Below are 20,091 nucleotides of genomic sequence, written 5' to 3' on the forward strand. Positions count from 1 at the left end.
TATAGGACAGAGAGAGTTAATATTTCCCTCCCCCTGTGATCTTCTCTGGAAATCCATTCATTCTCGTTCCCCTGGGACTAATTTACCCTTTCCACTGGTATCTAACCCTTTCCACTGGTATCTAACCATTTATAGAACCTAATCACTATGCAGGGAGAAATTTCTTCCATCTATGGTTGAATCCTAATTGGCTCAGCATGTTCAATGCTAATTGGCTGTTCTTTCCCTCCTTAGGATATTCTGAGACTTCTGATATTTCTGGTGTTACATTATTACATGCACTTGGAAAAATGTGACTATGATTGGCATACATTCTTTCACAGAGTATTGTTTTGCCACTGCACACAAAGTGAATTTTATTTTATTGTGACCCAACTCTGTGCAGTAAAGTTTCAAATAAGCAAGACCGACTAGCCCAAAGTCATCCAGTGAGTTTCCAAGGCAGAGAGTAGACTTGAACGTGGACCTCCCTAGTCCCAGGGCAAAATATTAATCACTATCCACGTTAAAAGTCAATCTATCTTACAGCTGTATAGTAAGGCTTATTGCTTGATAGTGTCATGAGTAAGGATGGCGAGCAGGGGGCTCCCATCCAGACAGTCAAGTGCATGCGTAGCACTGATGAATTGTTCAGCCATTCAAAGAGACACAGATCGGGACCGCCTTAACCCTTGGGGGTTATATGTCTGGGTTTTCCCACGCTTCTTCAGTTTGTTAGGATTCCTGTTAAGTACTAGCAATAAATATTAGAGACCAGTTCATTGTCTCAGTGTGTTTCCTGGTTGTTAGGACAGATAGCTTGCTTAACTAAAAACAACAAAAGAGGTGGCCAGAGAGGGATTCCATGAATGTATGCTAGGGACTGCAAGCAGTATACTGGAAAGACATTTTCACAAAGTAAAATAGATTTGGGACTCGGAAACAGACTTTGCAAAGATTTCCTTGCCTAATCAAGAGCCAGCAATGAAATGCCTGGATTCTAAAGCACCCCAGAGGCCTTATTATATAACTTTCCAGCATTAACTATGGATTAATGCTCTGATTGGGCCATATATCCTATCTAAGCGGTTTCTCAAAGATTACTTTCACCATTCTGCTGCCCTCCAGTGATGGAGTTTTTAAATATTAATAAAAGAACTCCAAGCAGCTAACAGCAATCTTGCAGAGTAGACGCGTGACCCAAAAAAGAGAACTTGCACAGTAAGCTTAATTATGTTCAGAAATAAATTCAGTTTTCACTCTGTAGTTAGATGAAGAAAAATAGAGATAGCATACTTTTATTCAGTAGATCTGGATACAGGTAGGTTCATAGCAGACAGCACTTAATCATCACTGGTTCTTTGTAGACACTTTCTATGTCGAATAGAAAGTCTGGGTGCAAGCAAGATGGTAGGGGGAGGAGCTGTACACAGCAGCACCTCCTGCTTGCATGTCTGCCAGAAAGGTAATGGAGGTTGTTAATCCCCAAGCCCAAGGAGGAGGAAGTGGAAATCAGGTGACCCATGTGACATCCCACAAGCACAATAGAGATGCGTTTGCTAGAGAGACCCCCTTATGCTTATGAGACAATGTTGAGTTGACCTCTGATAATTCTAACATCCAGAAAGACTTACAACTCAACCAACCAAAACAAACAAAAGATTTATAATACTTGCTCCAACCATAAAATTAAATAAGAACTAAACAGCAGTTAAAATCACATAAAAAGACTTTGTAAATGTGTGTGTGTGTGTATATATATATAATATTTACAATCACAATAAAAATACTATACAATTATAAAGATTAAGCCTACTTATAATCTAACTTTACTAATACAATTGATCTTAAAAAGCCCTTCTGCCATTCTCAGCACCTACTCAAAAACATTTCTACTAATCAACCTACTTTACTGAATAAACAAGTTTTCAAAACTTTTTAAAATGTATCCGGGGAGAGGAGAACATTTCTGTAACTGAGGACTCAAATCCTGAACTTTTTGCATCATGCTCCATCTGATTTACTCCAGATGGAGCATGATGCAAAAAAGGGACAGAAAGAAACAGGATCATTCCAAGACAGAAGGGACACTAACTATAAGGCTTTAAATGCTAGCACCAACAATTTAAATTGGGCTTGGGTCCTAATACGGAACCAGTGTAAAGCCCTGCAGTGGGAGGAAATATGGGACAAGCAAGAAATGCCTAGAATAATGTATAGTGCAGAGTTCTGGACCAAGATTAGTGGTTGGAGAGAAGACAGGGAATGTAATGGTTGCGTATTCCAATAAAAGGAGTCTCACCAGTAAATACTAGAGAAAACTGATTTATTGAATGAATAGTATGCAAAGTACGAAGAAAGCTGAGAATGAGCCAAAGCGCGCCAAATACAAACTTAAAAAGCCTTGCTCCCGTTGCGAACCCTCCCCTCAGGCTAGCATAGCAACCACCCCCCCTAGATGCTAGCAACCGTTAGAATCGGCCTGAGAAAGTAACCTTGAACAGCAGAGATAACCCAAACATACATTCCAGAAGATCACAGTTAGCAGAGAGGAAATTTACCAGCGTGGCCAGGCAGGCACGCAACCGCAGACATGACATGTGAAACGTTACGAGAAACCATAAACATCGGAACAGGAACATGACAGGGAAGATCTGTCCAGGCATGAGAACAACACAGTGACTATGAGGTGTTGTTTTCATACATATGATGAGCTTTATTCTTCCTTTACTTGGACCAGAGATTGGATCTAGGGTGAAATATTAAGTAACTGTAGTATGATGTTTTCTCCTCTATACCATTTATCCTGGTGAATGAAGAACCTACAGTAGATATTCCATTTTGTATGGGACAAAAAAAAAGTGAATAATCATACAACTCAAACAGATGTAGATCAAAGATCCTAGTAATCAACAAGTCACTTAAAAGTAAGCCAACCGCGACAAAATTACTCATTATCCAATCAATGATGTCTGATTCTTGGAGACTGCCTGGACAAGTCCCTGCAGTTTTCTTGGCAAGGTTTTTCAGAAGTGGTTTGCCATTGCCTGCTTCCTAGGGCTGAGAGAAAGTGACTGGCCCAAGGTCACCCAGCTGGCTCTGGGCCTAAGGAGGACTAGAATTTACGGTCTTCCAGTTTCTAGCCTGATGCCTTAACCACTACACCAAACTGGCTCTCACTCTTATATTTAGACATAACAATTAAAGAGCAGGACGGTAGGCAATCTTTCAGAACGTTCAGGTTAACATTGAGGATTGCAGAGAAAAGCATGCAACAACAACAGCAGCAACAAAGATAAAACAATTAACTGTGACTGATGTTCCAATATATTCTCAGTATTGCCATTAGTTATTAATTAAGATTACTTATAGTAATTTCAGAGAAGAAAATAGCAACATTGGAAAAACACAGTGGATTGCAACTAAAACAGTCACACACTGAACTTGGCCCCAGAAACTCTGTCTCTATACATTTCAATTATTTTCAAGGACCCTTCTGCCAACCATCCAAAGATGAACACAACTGCATTTCAGTGGGTAGCCTGCTCCCTGCGTGTGACTGTGGCTTTCTTTTGTCAGACTCTTGGAGAAAGATATTTCCTGTACAGGACTAATTCTTGTGCGCTTTTCCATCCAACCATATCTTCAGAGGTAACATCCTTCACCTTCATAATCCTTTCAAGAAACTAACAAAAGGTAGTAAGACAGAAGAGAAGGTTTTATTTGTCTTGCATTGTCCTTGCACTACGTGCAGGAAAATTATTTTCTGGAGGTTAAAAAAAAGTGGATTTCCCTCCTTTTCTTTAGTCTAAGTTATCTATTTTATCTCTTACACTTGAAAAATGATCTCCCACTCCTTTTTCACTTTTCTTTTTGGAGAGATCCCTTGGGTGTAAAGTCCATCCCTTTCAATACTTTAAATCGGGAAACAAGTAAATCCCAATAAATTGTGGGAATCTTGCTCACTGCGCATCAGCTCAGTAACTTCAGGCCTAAGCTCACAGCTTTTTGAGAAGTGAAAAATCATGAGTCTGGGAGCACCTTTTCGGACTAAAAAATTTGTGAGCCACAATACACTTCATAAAAGGCACAGAGTGGCTAAACTGGTGTAGGATTTAAATTGGGCTGGGGGAAAGCGAGGGGAAGACAGGTTGGTTATGTTGATGCAGCTTGCATGTGAGACACATTATAAGTCCTGTATCAATAATTGCAACGTGTTAAGCCCTATATCAGTCTAGCCCCTTTAGGCATCTGATGGAATGAGCTGCAGCTCACAAAAACTTATGCCTTTCAACAAAATTTGTTAATCAGAAAAGCTATTACCAGACTCCTGATTATTGGGGACCATAAACTAAAACGGTTCAGCAATGAAAGTCAACGGGAGAATTTTTCTTTAACAACAGAGGGTGAAAAAAAACCCTTTGATTTTGTACGCTTGGGAGCCATACCAGAGGAAGCCTCGCCTGATACATTTATATGGTCTATCTATATTTACATGGTCTGTCTGTCTGTCTGTCTGTGTCCATCCATCCATCCATCCATCTCTAATGGAATACCGATGAGAACGCGATAAGGGGATGCATAGTTGAACGCCTCTCGGCAAGCAAAATGCAGCGTTCCTCCCCTGGGCTTTGCGGGGCGGCTGAGGATGCCCCGAGGGCGCCGCACAGGGCGTGGTGAGCCTCCATCCCCTCCGCCTTTGGGAGAGCGGCCGAGTCTGCTCCTCCTCCTCCTCCTCCTCTCCACATCCTTCTCCCAGCCGGCTCTGCTGACGTGTCTGCTTTACCTCCCCCCTCCGCCAAGCTCGGCAGTCCTCGTCAACTGAAACATGGCTGCGGCGCGGCGGCTTCTTCCCTCGGCGCTCCCGCTCCTCGCCCTGCTGCTTTGCACCGCGGCGGGCCCCAGTCACGCCAGCCGAAAGCCGGATCGCCGGTTCGCCGAATACAAGCGCTGCGCCGACCCCGAATGTAGCAGTAAGTGACAGGGAGGACGGCGTCCACAGGGTCCCTGCGACTGCCGAGCCGCGGCAGCTCTGAACCGGGCTGGACCTGTGGCATCCCCAAGGCCACGCCAAGCAGACCTCCGCTGGCTGCTTCCTTCCTCCCGGGCGCTCGGGAGAGGGGTGGGCTGCAGCCTCTGCTTCCCTTCGGAGAGCCGCGGTTTCTCTCCCAAGCTGGGGCTACGGCGGAGCTGGGGAGGGAGGCGGTAGCGGCGGGCATCCCTCCCCTCGCCTTTCCTGGTTGCGAAGAGCGAGAGACGCCTTTTGCTGTTTCGGAACCTCTGGAGGCTGAGCATTCCTTGCTGCTTGCTTTTCCTGTGCTACTTATTGAAGTCGGTGATGAAAGCAATCGAGGCTTGTTTGGGCCGCTGTAAAACTTACGGCAACTAGGCTTCTTTGATTACTACAGGATTTATAGCGGAATTAAAAAATAAATAAATTCTGGCTTGGAATTAAAGCTGAGAAACATTCTCTCCTCACCTTTGTGTACTGTATTACTTTTGAGTTCACTGGAGAGACAGGCTTGATCCTTGACATGTTATCACCCCATGCAGCCACATTACACAGTCTGAGATGTTGTGCTGTGACAGAAAAAGAGTTCTGTGCCCAACGTTAAAGGCTTTTGTGGCTCCATTGTAACTTGTATTACTGGTATTTTTATGCCACTTTGCTCTGAATAGCTCAGGGTGGCATAGAACAGAAATAAAAATTAAAAGCATTGAAACAGTGACACTTGATATATATTGTACTAACCTTGGTAGTACATCCCCTTGGTAGTACTTCCCCTGCGGAGGAAGATCGTAAAAGAAAATCTTACATCCCCCAAATGCTATTTCCCAGAGAGAAGTTTATATCTTTTTGGAAACTAGGGAATACACAATTCTTATAGGTGAGGGGAAGCTGTTCCATGGGAGGGGCACCACTATTAAGCTCCAGATGTCACTCTCACTAGGTGGATGAGACCAGGAAATCAACTCCATAGGACGGTTAAAACTACTTTTACGGAGAGTGGTTATAATAACAGAATCTTGTAAGTCTGATTGTGCTAAACTTCCCCTTCATCCAGTAAATTAGGGAGGTGTCTGCCTGAGCTGCTTCCAACTGTTATCTTGTTTCTCTGGACTTAAAACATGTTTTAGCCCCTTTTGCCCAGATCACGATTCCTGTATATTTTCCTCAAGGCCATTTTCCTTACTCTGCACACCAGGGCTCCTGCAGGTAGAACTTTTTCAGAGATGGAACCCTCAAGAAGGCCTCTTTCCCAGATTTTACAGGATATGTAGGTTCACTTTGAAACAGTTAGTCTTGGAGATAGCCAAGCCTTGAGCCATGTAAGGCTTTAAAAGTGATAACCAGCACCCTGAACTGCACCTCGATGCTGATTGGCAGCTAGCCAATTGTGTTGATGTTGTCCGAAATTGACCTTATGTCATGATTGTGCAATTTTAACATTGGGTAGGGTATAAGCTTCTAATAAACCTGTTTGTCTTCACCCCCCCCAGCATTGCTTTAATGTGTTGTATGTGTATTGAATAGATATTAATATTTTGTGCCTTTCTTCTTGTAAACAAACCTGCAAATTCTACAAGTGGCTTTAATGAGAATCACTTTCAGTATCTAATTCTCATTTCCTTTATTCCTTTTCTCTCTCTGGAATCAAATTACTAAAAGTAACAAGTACATAAAATGTGGTCCTTTGAAAATAATAAATGGGTGGTTCTTCGATTGCATAGCTGAATCTGTTGTCTTGAGATTATTCATTTGACCTGACGTTAACTGATAATGTATCTAACATTTCAAGTTCTTTATGGTCTACATGGAACTTAATTGTGGATTGAATTTGAGATACAGCTGCAGCCCATTGAATTAAATAGAAATTTTGCCATAATCTTCAGCAAATCATGGACTGGGTTTCATTGTGCTAGGAAATATTGAAGACATAATTTCAGTACATTAGTGCCTTTCTAAGTTCTCATTCCTGGGCTACATGCATTCTTTTGTGAACACAATGGTCTATACATCAGTGACAGATTTCCTTTACTGTCTCTTATTTTTGTCTCTCTTTCTTTCAACAGTGTTAATGTGTCGAGGAAAGGCAGTAAAGGATTTTAAAAGTCCAGATTGTCGTTTTGTAGATTTTAAAGAAGGTGAATCAATATATGTATACTACAAATTAACCGGAAGAACAAATGAGCTTTGGGCTGGAAGTGTAAGTTTTGTTTTTGTTTTTACAAACATTGGAAAAACTGATGCTTTAATGTTTTAATTAGAATTTTACTTGTATAGGACTGTGTTTACCAAGGTTTTTTTTAATCCTGTATTACCAAAGCCTCCTAATTTTGCTGAGAAATATTTGGAGAACCGTGGCTAATTGAAGATTTTGTTGTTTTTCAGTATTGTAAGGAGACCATTCATTCATTTCTCTGCCTATTAAGGCATGATACCAATAGTTGAAAATAGATAAAGCATGATACAAATTTGAATTGGACAAAGAAAAGGGTTAGAAATAGTTTGGTTTTGGTTTTCTCTGGGACTCAAATGTAAAATCAAGGAAGTTGACTGTTTTAAGGTATGTCCTTGCTTCTAGTTAGCTTTGTTGTAAATAAAAAGCAAATCAGAAAGCTTGTACTACTTAATTTCTGTTAACTGTGAGCAGGTTGTGAACAAATTGGGATAGTAACCGATTATGCTTTAATATCTTGGCTTGTTCTGAAATAACCACCATTTCAAAGTTGGGATCAAATGGTAAATTGTTGATTAGAGGTATTATGGTTTGAGGAAAAGACTAAAGAATATAATTGCAGAGACAAACATCTGGGTTATGTCTTGATTTCTTGAACAAATATGATAATCCAAGCATAGTCTTTGTGGCATTTTCTAAATTAAGTAATTGGTTAACAGTTTCCTTTTCCTTCATTCACACAGAACACTGGTCTTGAATCTGACTCTGGATAGAATTCACTTCCATGAAAATATCTCTAATCTCTCCTTGACCAAATATCAATTTATCTTAAGAAACAATGGGTTCCTAGCAATTGTAACAGTATCTATTTTTGTATTACTTGAACTAGCCCCTACTTCTCTCTCTTTTTTTTTAAGGTAGAAGATCTGCTCCCTTGAAGCAGAACAATTCCTTTGAGGGGAAATCTGCCAATTGCTGAGGAATCTACATCCTATTTCTGTTCCCATATTAAGGCCACATCTAATAGGAAAGTGAAAATGCCATTGCCAGTTCATTTAAATAAACTCTCATTACTGAGAGTTATTGTTTAAAATAATAATTGTAATAATAAAATGCTCCTGCATGGCAAACTGTATTAACCATACAGAGAGAGAGTTTTTATCTTGTAAATATCAGTCTGCTGTATCATGCAAGAACATGTTATTAAGTACATTTTTAATAATTCAAACATTCTGTATTTCAGTTGAAAAAGTTAATTATGGTAGCATTTCAAATATTACTGAAATAAGCCTGAGGATGTAAGTGCATTAGCTGAAATGATAGGCTTCTTTTCCCCAACGATTTCTTAAAAGCATTCTTATCATCCACAGTAAATTTTAAAGACTAAAGTTTTGAAAGCTTTAAAAGCCCTGTGACTCATAGAGACTACTTCAGAGTCCCACCTGTGGTACGCATGCCACCTGTTAAGAATGACTGTGCTATTGGACACCATTCCCTGTTGTAAACATGGTATACTAATAGCCTCAACTAAGTGACATTTAAAATCATACAAGTTAGTTAACTCAAATTGCTGTGATATCTGTGGATCTTTCTTCAGTACACATCGCTCTGAACTCTGATATAGCTGGTTTTGTTTGTTTCTGGCTTAGCATGATAGGGCGTTATCTTAGGTTGGTGCTGGAATTTCTTTCAGAGATACTGCTTTCAGTTCAAAGTGATTCATCTTACATTAAGTGCTATTTTCTTTTGCGAGTGAGAGTCAAGGAGATATTAGTGGGCTGCCCTTTCTCACTAGTAAGTCACTTGTGAACAGATCCTTAGAGGTGGCTGTACTAGATGATAGGGCTCACTGTATCTCTGAAAAGATCATTTTCCTGTGCAAAAGAAGACCTGCTGCTCTGAGTCTTTATAAGTGCTATTTGCATTAGATATGTGACTAGGGCTGTGACATGACAGCTTCTCAACAACAGTTAAAATTGCTCATATGAAATAAATCTCATACAGTGAAAGTGGCAGAATGGAATCACTGTATCACTCCAATAATTCCCTTCTGACATCTACAGTACTGTGTCACAAGTAACCTGGATAATTAGGAGACATAAATGTAAAACACGAACAATTGTAAAGAGCAGCTCTAACCATGGGATTGGATAATTAGACATCCCAAGTTTTTAAACAAAAGAAAACTGATATTAGCACTTAATATCAGAAAACTGTTATTAAAGAAAACTGATTTAGCACTTTCACTGCTTCCTGTGTACAAACTAATGTGCTTAACAGATATATTAACCACGTTAGTTTGTATACAGGAAGCAGTGAAAGTTGAAGCTGAGGGTATATTAATCTTGGAAATCTATTGTATTTAATTAGAAATCCTCTAGTAAAATAAGACTATAAAATGATATAATAAAAAGTAGAACTGTCTTTTCCTCTTACAGAAATGGTATCAATGAAAAATCAATGACAATTTTGCCATTGTTTTACTAAAAAAAATGATGTATTTGTTTTTTTCCAGTTAGCATTATATTTCTCCTTTGACACTGTATGGAATTGTAACTTATCCACTTCTTGAGCTGATCTTAGAATTCTATATTTAGAATCTGTCATAAGCTTCAGTTCCAAAGCCTGAAGTACATAATTTAGAAGAATGGAAAAGATAGATAGATAGATAGATAGATAGATAGATAGATAGATAGATAGATAGATAGATAGATCACCGTGGTTCAGCAAGGGTAGTTTTTCATGTAGAAGAATGAATTGCCTATTTTGTTGGATTAGGTCCCTGTTTCTTGATGTAGACATGTGGTGATCTCTAACAGATCACACTCTGTAGGATACTTAATCTTGTTAGATGATTGTTCTCTTGATCTTGACATCTAGAGTGCAGCATAGTGATTTAGATGAACTATAGATCTAGACCAGCATTTCTCAACCTTAGGAACTTTAAGATGTCTAGACTTCAACTCCCAGAATTCCCCAGCTGCTGGCTGGAGAATTCTGGGAGTTGAAGTCCAGACATTTTAAAGTTGTTAAGGTTGAGGAACGCTGGTCTAGACTATAGTAGCATTTTCACAGTTCAAAGTACTGTATACCTATAATCATGTTTTTCATTAGTAATCCCAATTAAATGGTTGCCCTCTATTTTACAAGCCCAGGTCTAATATTCCACCTGCCATTATCATGGTGCAGGGTTTCTGTTATGCTAATTAAATTATGCCATATGTGCATTTAAAAATCTTCCTTACATTTGGAGGTGGTGGTGGGAAACCCTTTTCATTTTCATCTAGGCAACTAAAATGATACAGGCAAGGCCTGTCGGTTCTTGATCATAATCTTGAGTATTGGGTCAGAAACATTAAACATTCAAGTTTGGATCAAAGCTAACAAAACAGGTTCAATTTTTACATGCTTTTTGAAAATACAAATCTGCATGCAAAAATATAATACTTTTTACTCAGGTTGGAAAAAACATATGCCGAGTCCATTCAGCAATCTGCATAATGAAAGACATTCATATTGGCTAAATTTGAAAGATATAGATATTCTTGGTTTTCAGACCATTTTGGGCATGGCTAACTAAGAGTTGCAGGAATAGAATGACAGGTAGCTTGAGAAAGTGCTAGCGAAACGAATTCCTCTGGAATGTGAGGAGAAATCCGGTGAAGCTCCATTACCAGTAATAGTCTATATCTTGCCTGCCTGAATGGCAAGTGCCTACTGCCTTTTTAAAAAATAAGCACAGTTGCTGCCAGGCTGGGTTCTTCCAAGTAGTTTGCAGGGAAGAAAGGCTTGATTTGTGCTAGGCTTTTGAAATTTTCACGCTAAAACCTCCACTTACCAAGTGCAGACTTCTACCGCTTTCAAATTATACAGCAGAGAAAGAATTTTAATTTTTTAGTAAGTATGTCCTTCCATGTCTTACAAATACATTTATAATGTATAAGCTACTTCCCAATAAGCTGCAGACAAGTAATTCTAGAAGAGCTGTATGTACACAAGGACTAGGATCTCTCTCTCTCTTTACTAACTTGGTCTGAGACTAGTGCATAGAAAACTTTCCATACACTTGAAATAGTGTTTAATAATCTTTAAAAAAGATTTTTGTAGTTAGAAAATTCTTCATTGTAAACCTGGAAGCTTGTATCATCTCAAATCGGACTATTGGTACATCCAGAAAGCAACTCTCCAATCTCAATTTGACATTTCACAGTGGGTAAGACTTAAGGAAAATCTGTTAAAAAGATCGAGTCGAATTATCCATTCAGTCGTATCTGACCCTTGACAATTCCATACTCCAGCTCCCTCCATGATTTCCGATCTTGTACAGGTTAAAAAAATAGTTACTGTAAACTAGAGTGATCTAAAACATTGTAACTTCCTTATCATTCTAGGTAATAAATCAGTCTATATCACAAAGGTAGTTTATAGTTATTTTAATAAGAACAGAAGTCTTTCCTCTTCTTCCAACAGAGATAGATAAAAGGAGAGGTTAGAAAAACCAACTGGGAGGAGAAAAAAGGGAAGTAAAAGATAAAAGAGAGAGAGTATTTGCCAAAAGTGAAGGGGAAAAAATGTGATTTTAGTGATTTGTCTTCTTCCTTCTCTTTTGCTCTTTTTGCTGGCTGGGCTGTATTAACAAAAATTGTTCCCATTCATTGCTAGATTTTCTGAGGATTAAACCATTTCCATGGATTGTCAAGGATTAAATTTTAGACCCTTAATTAGCTATTTATTAAGCCCATAATTTTTATTTTACCATCTTTTAAGAGAACAAACACATTCTAGGAAAATATTTGTTGGATCCAAAATCCTAAGTATTTAGAATCAGCTTTCACATTGTACAAAACCAATTGAAACCACTAATATTAAATGTATTAAAATTAGAATTTGATTTATCTTTTGTATTTTGAATGTCACTATTTTAAGAATAAAAATAATTTTAGAAAATTTGAGCCATCAGATTATTTGTAAATGTCAAGAATATTACTAAATAAAAGGCTATCTAGTTCTTCCTATAATAAAAGGAAAAGGGCAACACTCACAAAGCACACTCTAACTACACATAGTATCTCTAGAGAGTGTGTTTACTTTTAATGTGTTCTGCCGCATCTAATTGCCGAGGTTATCTAATCTCAGTGGCAATTCTCCACTGTTAATACTGGCTTCCTGATAACAGTTGTAATAACCTAGAGAACATAGTATGAATGCACCAGAAAGTATAAGCCTCTTACGAATTTATTCAGAAGAAGCTCTGCTATAGCTCCCTATAAAATGAGTTTAAGATTACAGGTTTTGCTTCTTTTTTTTTTTAATAGTGCTTGTTGTACTGGAATAGGAGTGTTCCCATTTCAAGTGGCAAGTATAACTGCAGAGGAAATGGGGTATACCAATGAAGAGGGCAGAAATGCTTTTGCAGCAATGTTCACTGGACTCCAATTTTGGGTCACAATATGATGATAAAACCTTTGCAAAGCTGGTCCTATTATTTGGATTCCTTTCAGCCTGTGGATTTTGAGGATGTAGATAAGGCGTCTGCCCCTTTTCCCTCCTGGCTGATCAAATTGGCCAGGATGGCGCTGGTCTCGTGGTTTAGGAGGTAATTAACGCTTTCTTGTGGGCTCAGTGACACCTCTTCTGTAAAGTAGTTAAAAGAGCATTATTAAAGACACCTTCCCTTAACCTGGAAAATCTAGGAAATTACAACCCAGTTTGAAATATATCATTTTTGGCTAGGATAATCAAGAAGGTAGTACCATTGGCGCTTTATTGATAATGCTGTTACCCCAAATGGAATGATAATGGGACATACTAAAAAAAACAGAGTGCAGAGTTTGCTGTTTCAGTTTTCTGTATTTATTTGAACATTTTAAAGACACATGACTGTCAATTATGTCTTAAATAATGTTTGGATGCATTTGGAATAATATTCTAACGGTAGCTTTCATTTAATTTTGTTTAGAAAAAATGGATTAAAACTTACTTTATTCTGTGGCTCTAATTTAAATAATTTTAAAATTATGGACGGAAATAAAATCACTACAAAGGAATCTGAAATTCCATAAATGGGTATCCTGGTGCAGTATAGTTATTTTTTAAATAATATTTAAATGTCCTGTGGAAGATGTTGGCCATACTTGCTGAACCTCTGGATGGGAGCCTACTTTGCTAGAGCTTATGCTTCTGTATGGGCTATTAGGCACAGCTGGGCTTAAACAGGGATAGAAATAGAGTCCTTACAAAGTTTTCTTCTTACACTGTTCATTACTTTGTTTTCCTGACAGGTTGGGAATGAATTTGGATATTTTCCTAAGGATTTACTTGAAATAAATCATATTTATACTCATGATGAGCTAGAATTACCAACAGATGTAAGTTATTTAAGTTTGTGTGTTGTTTTCCAGCTACATGCCACAACAGAATTGTATGCAGACAGTAGAAACAGAGTGCAAAGGAGAAAAGTGATGGGAAAAGAAGGAAACGGTTCATCAAGTGTTCGTCTGTGTTTAAGCTAACCACTAACTGGGTGCAATTAGTTTTTTCAAATATTGGGAGGAAGGCTGAAGAGAATTCTACTAGTTTATTAAGCTTGCACAAAATGCAACCTGCTAAGCTGAGTCGACAGTTGTCAATCCTTTCTTGTTTCACCCGTCCTGTATGAAAATACACAGCAGATTCAGTAAACCTTTATTTTCCTACCTGACTGGGACATAGAAGAGAAGGGCATTGTCAGGCTCCTACCATATCAGATTACCAGATTTTGTGAAGTGTATTTATGTTAAATGGCATCATTGCCTGCTTAATATAATCCAGTGCAGTCCACTCCCATTGGGAATATAGGATTGCATCTGTGGCTTGAAGATAGTGGTGTATAAATTGTGATATAATCCAATCTAATATATTTTAAGTTCTGTGCCACCTGATACAATGCATAGTTATAAAATCCCAAATAGGCTTGGGGGGCTTTATTCATGGGTAAATATGAGAGGATTGCAGCACAGATCTTGTTTATATTTTAAAGAGTTTCTGACTGCTAGTTTGATCACATATTTAGTCTCCAGGAACAATTAATGTAAATATAATTTTAAGACAAATAGTTTAAATTGAGGGTTTTTTTCTTTCAGGAAACAGACTTTATTTGCTTTGATGGAGGCAAAGATGATTTTGACAATTATAACGTGAATGAACTTTTAAAACTATCAGAGAACATGGAAACTAAAGAACCAGAGTTGGAAACTGTAAAGGAAGAAGTGATTGATTGGACAGTATCTGTTGATCCAGAGATTGAAAATGGTTTTGAAATAGGCTTAAAAGACAATGAGGACTATGCCAAAATTGATGGACACAGCAGTTTTCTCCATAAGAAGAATGAGAATGTAGAAGAAGCTCTTGATTCCAAGGGGGAAAGCCTTGTTATAAGTAAGGAGACAGACAATTCTCAGGGAGACAAAAATGCACATCAGCCTACAGAAGAAATGCTGCAGGAAACATTAAAAGTGCCAAAACATGAAAGTGCCAAAACTTATGACAAGTCTCAGGGTGAAACTGAACAATCAGATTATGGAGATAAAAATGATGCTGCTTATACACTTTTACACCAAGAAGTATCAGAAGACTTGAAAACAACATTTGGCTCAACTGCAGATGCCTTTGTGTCTGATGATGAGACAACTAGCTTTGTTACATCACGTGATGGTGACAACTTCAGGGAAGAACTGGACACTGATTCTTACGATATAGAGAAGCAACAAGAACCAGAGGCACAATCAGAAGAAATTCCTTCATTATCATTTGTAGAAGAAGAAATCACATTGTCAAAAGACCCAGAAGCTGAAATGATGTCATCTGATGGTATATTTGTATCAGAAGCAAGCAGTCATAGTGATGATGATAACCATGATGAAGGTGATGGTGGTGGTGGTGGTGATGATAGTACTCGGGAAGCTGCTGCAAAACTGCAGCATGAAACAAAAGATGATTCTGCACATTTAGGAGATAATTTTCTTGCAGTTGTCAGTGGAGATGAAAGAACAGTTGATAAAACTGAAGAAGAAGAAGAAGAAGAAGAAGAAGAAGAAGAAGAAGAAGATTCATCTAGAAAGCAGCAAAATACTGAGCATGTATTAACGCATGCAGATACTTCATCTGAAGATGATCCTTTAATATCAGAACACGATTTTATTAAAGAAGAGATGCATAATGTAAATATCAGAGACCTTACAGGAGAAACAGATACAATTCAGTACTATGCTGAAGAGGATGCAAAAAATGAAGAAGAACAAACTAGAGAAGAACAACTGCCAAGCACTTCTACACATAATTTAGGTACTTTTTCTAATTATGTAGATGACCAGAAACCTAAAACATCTATGAAAACAACAGAAGAAACATTAAGTCCATCTCTAGATATCAAAGTTGACTCAGAAGGCCTTTCTCTAAATAAAATAATGAAAGAGAATGAAAGAGAAGAAAAAAGTGAGGACAATAGCTTGGAAAAAATGGGCAAAACAGATGAGAAAGGTAATCAGCCAATGAATGTAGTACCAGATTTGACAGAGGACCTAATGAATAAGTCACTAAGTGATTTGGATGATGGTGAATTCTTTGAAGAAAAAAGGAAGTATGACACAAAGGAAGATAAAGAAGATTTTGAATTAAGAAAGATTTTCAGTAGTAAGAAGAAGTCAAATGGCTCTGCAGTGGGAAATACTTCCAATGAGAAAAATATGGAAGTGCCTATTGAACAGTCTCAACAAGAAACTGCAATGCAGGATTTAGAAAATGAAGAGGATGACCTTACCAGTAGCAAGAAAACATTTGAGGAAAAAACTGCTCTAGAAAAATCTAAGAGAATTGCACAACCTAGAAACCTTACTCATTATAATATTGATTACAGCGAAGCTGATTACTTAAATACAGAAAAATCACTCACAGAAGAACCTGAGCCTATAGACCTAGAGGCTGAAGATGATGATTTTATAGAGGAATCAGAAGAGGAGTTACTACAAGATGAAAATGCTGAAAGTGCCAAATTATCCAAGGAGCAACTTATAGATGATCATAGTTTCAAATTAGATACTGAAATTCCAAGTCCTCAGCTGCAAATGCCAAATCATGCTATTTTAAAAACTGCTAATCCTGTTGATGAAACAGGAGAAGAAGCAATGATACTTGATCAGGCTAAGCAAGAAGATGTGGGTGAAGAACTTAATGAGGCCATTGGTGAGGCAGTGCAAATAAACCACAATTCTCTACAGAATAAAATGAGGGGAAATGAAGACAAGGAGAAGATGAAGTCAACAATATTGTCTGAAATTAAAACATCTCCACATGAGAAAAAAACTATATATGATAAAATAATACCAAGCAATTTAAACATTTCTGAACCAGAAGACAGGGATTATGATTTCAGTCAAAGAAATGAGCACCTCCCTACAGATTTTTCAGAAGAGGGTCTTAAAGTTCCACAGATCTCAGAAAACCAGTTCCAGCACTTTCATGATCCCAGAGATGTGATGGAAAACTCAAATGAACTTACAGAGCCAGAATATAGTGAGTCTGTGACCCAGCTCCGTATAACAAAAGAGTTTCTTGATGAAAAACGTATTGCACGTTTACAAAAGTATCTTGGGCAACAGCATCTTTTCAGAATAGAGTATTTATTTCATGACATGGAATTAGAGCTGATGCTTGCTCAGAAACATAGTGATAATCAAGAGGACACTGAAAAAACTTTGGATCAGATCCTTGAATCTTCAGAGTCTAATATTCTGGACATTTTGAACAAGGTTTTAGATTCGAGGGAGTTGGAAAATAAAGAGATTAAGGAAACAGACTTGTTTGATGAAGAAGCTGCCTTAATGGATGATATACAGGAGCTAATGTATTCATTAAGGCAAAAATACTCTCCAGTTAGCGAGAGTGTGCCACTTGCATCCCTTCCGAAAGCAGGGATGGACTTCCCTGATCCCGTTAAAGGTAAGACTTCAGGCTGCAGTTTCACACCACTTAGTTGGGAATAAACTCCATTCCTTTCATGGTTCGTATTTTTTAATATATTTAGGATTGTGCTTTATAATGATTTGGTGACAGAGCTGGAAAGAATACCAGATTCCTTTGTGATGTAAGCAAATTTGATAGTAATCTCAGAGTAAATGTCAACTATTTCAATAGCCCTTGACTAGACTAATTGTTAAGGACGTATTTTAACTAAGTTGTTGGCTTCATGTCTGATTAAATTACTTGACATGACAAATCAAACTTGATATGACAAAATCAAACTTGTCAAATTTGATGTGACAAATCAATTTGTTCCAGATTTAAATGACAGAAAATCAGCTCATGATAAATTGATTTTTTAAAGACCTTTATTAATTTTCAGAATATAATTAAAATACAAAATATAGAATATAGAACAGATAGAATACAGGACTAAAGAAAAAAGAACAACTATAAAAGTGTGGAACAGAGAGAGAACAGAAACAAAAAGTGACTTCCGACCTTCTCCAATACAGATATGAATACATATACAAATATAATCTCTTACCATTAGTTAAACCTTAGTATCATTATTTCTATCAAATCAAACTGTTTAATCATTAAAACCCAAAATCAAAACTTCATTTTTTCTGACACAAGCAAGTAGTCTAAAAGTGGTTGCCAAGTAGAAACAAACCCAGAAACAGTATTTTCTCTTATCTACGCTGTTAACTTGGCCATTTGGGCCAGCTCCATCAGTTTGATAATTCAGTACTCCACCGTAGGCATTTGTGGATTTTTCCATCTTTGTGCATATAAAATTCTTGCTGCTGTAATCATATATAAAAGCAAAGTCCCATGTTGTTTCTCGAGCTGCTTCTCCATTATGCCCAAGAGAAACAGCTCTGGTTTGTTTTGTAAGTCCACTTTAAGGATCTTTTGAATATTAGCATGTATTTGGTCCCAAAATTTTTTGGCCTTTTCACAAGTCCACCAAAGATGATAAAAAGTTCCTTCACCAAGAGAACATTTCCAACAAACATTCGTTACTCCATTATACATTTTTGACAATTTATCAGGAGTTAAATACCAATAATTCATCATTTTATAAAAATTCTTTTAAGTTATAATTCAAAGTAAATTTCATACCTTTGTTCCACATGTTCTCCCATTGCTCCAACACACTGTATCAAAAATTCTTAGCCCGTTTAATCATACATTCTTTAACTTGTTCATCTTCTAAATTCATCTGTAACAACATTTTATACCTCTTTGTAATAACATGTTCATCATTTATACAGAGTTCCATTTCAAATTGAGTTGTTTCATTAACAAATCTGAAATTCTTTTTATCCACTTTAAAACATTCTAACAATTGTAGATATGTAAACCAATGACATGTAAAACCTTCCAACTCTAACAGTTCCCTTGTTTTCAGCTTTGGTTCACCCGCTTCAAAATTTAACAAATCTTTATACTTTAACCAACTTATTCCTCCTACATTTTCTCTTCTAACAAATGCTTTTTGAGGTGGCAACCATAATGGTACATTAGGAGATAGTCTTGCTTTATATTTGTTCCAAACCCTCATTATGGCACTCTTAACAAAATGGTTTTTAAAATCTTTATTAACTTTGATTTTATCATACCACAAATAGGTGTGCCACCCAAATCTCAATTCATGTCCCTCAAGTTGCAGTAACTTCCTGTTCTTCAAAGTTATCCATTCCTTCATCCAAAGCAAACAACAGGCATCAAAATACAATTTCAAATCAGGTAAACCCAAACCTCTTCGTTCTTTGGCATGTTGTAACAATTTATATTTAATTCTTGGTTTCTTGCCTTGCCAAATGAACTTAGAGATATCCTTCTGCCATTGTTTAAATGGTAAATCTGTTGACAAAATTGGTATAGTCTGAAAAAGAAACAACATCCTAGGCAAAACATTCATCTTGATCACAGATATGCTCCCCATAAGAGACAATTGTAATTTTTCCCATCTTAACAGGTCGTTTTTCACATCATTCCAAATTTTAACATAATTATTCTGAAACAACATACTATTCTTGGTTGATAAAATCACCCCCAAATATCTAACCTTTTTTCAATCTTAAAACCAGTCTTACCCATCAACAAGTCTTGATTAGACAAAGTCATATTTTTTGTCAGCATCTTTGTTTTTTGTTTATTTACTTTAAGTCCTGCCAATGACCAAATTCTCTCAATTTCTTCATCAGATGCTCCAGAGCATCCAGAGGGTCTTGTAGTATCAACACTAAATCATCAGCAAAAGCCCTCAGTGTAAAGACCTCTTTTTAAATCTTTAATCCCTTTATTTGTCCATCTCTTCTAAAACCTCTATTAAAAACTTCCAACAGCAAAATAAAGAGCAAAGGTGACAAAGGACATCCTTGTATTGTCCCTTTTTGTATATGACACATTTCAAGTTAACTCATCATTCACAATGAAGCTTGCCTTTTGAGGTGTAGAGATTGACTTAATTCCCTGAATAAAATATTCTCCAAAGTCCATTATTTTCCGACACTTTAAACAAAAAACTCCAGTTCAAATTGTCAAAAGCTTTCTCTGCATCTAGAAAAATAAGAGCTGCTTGACATTCATTATGATATTGTAAGTATTCTATAATGTCCAAAACAATTCTTGCATTATCTTTTAGCTGTCTTTTGGGTAAGAACCCACATTGATCGTGATGAATAAATTCCTGTAGAATTTTCTTCATTCTTTCAGGCAGTATTGAAGCAAATATTCTATCATCATTGTTCAGCAATGAGATTGGTCTGTAATTCTTAATTAGAGAAAGGTCTTGTCCTTCCTTTGGTAAAAGTGCAAAGTTAGCTTCTTTCCATGAATTGTGGAACCTAACAAAATAGAGTTTATCAGTCTTTTAAAAGGTTGAAGAATCTGATCTTCAACACATTTATAATATAATGCAGGT

General features: G+C 37.2%; 1 protein-coding gene across 2 annotated transcripts in view; it reads left to right on the forward strand.

Annotated features, from left to right (window-relative positions):
* The first annotated feature begins 4,792 nt into the window (after positions 1-4,792).
* Positions 4,793-20,091, forward strand: part of MIA3 (MIA SH3 domain ER export factor 3) — a 43,867-nt gene continuing 28,568 nt past the window's right edge. For both annotated transcript variants that reach the window (XM_063303902.1, XM_063303911.1), the window contains exons 1-4: positions 4,793-4,952; positions 7,054-7,187; positions 13,442-13,528; positions 14,282-17,135. In XM_063303902.1, coding sequence (XP_063159972.1) covers positions 4,808-4,952; positions 7,054-7,187; positions 13,442-13,528; positions 14,282-17,135 — 3,220 coding nt within the window. In that variant the 5' untranslated portion in view covers positions 4,793-4,807. The remainder of the gene's footprint in view (positions 4,953-7,053; positions 7,188-13,441; positions 13,529-14,281; positions 17,136-20,091) is intronic.

The sequence above is a fragment of the Candoia aspera genome, chromosome 1 (assembly GCF_035149785.1).
Source record: "Candoia aspera isolate rCanAsp1 chromosome 1, rCanAsp1.hap2, whole genome shotgun sequence".
NCBI lineage: Eukaryota > Metazoa > Chordata > Lepidosauria > Squamata > Boidae > Candoia > Candoia aspera.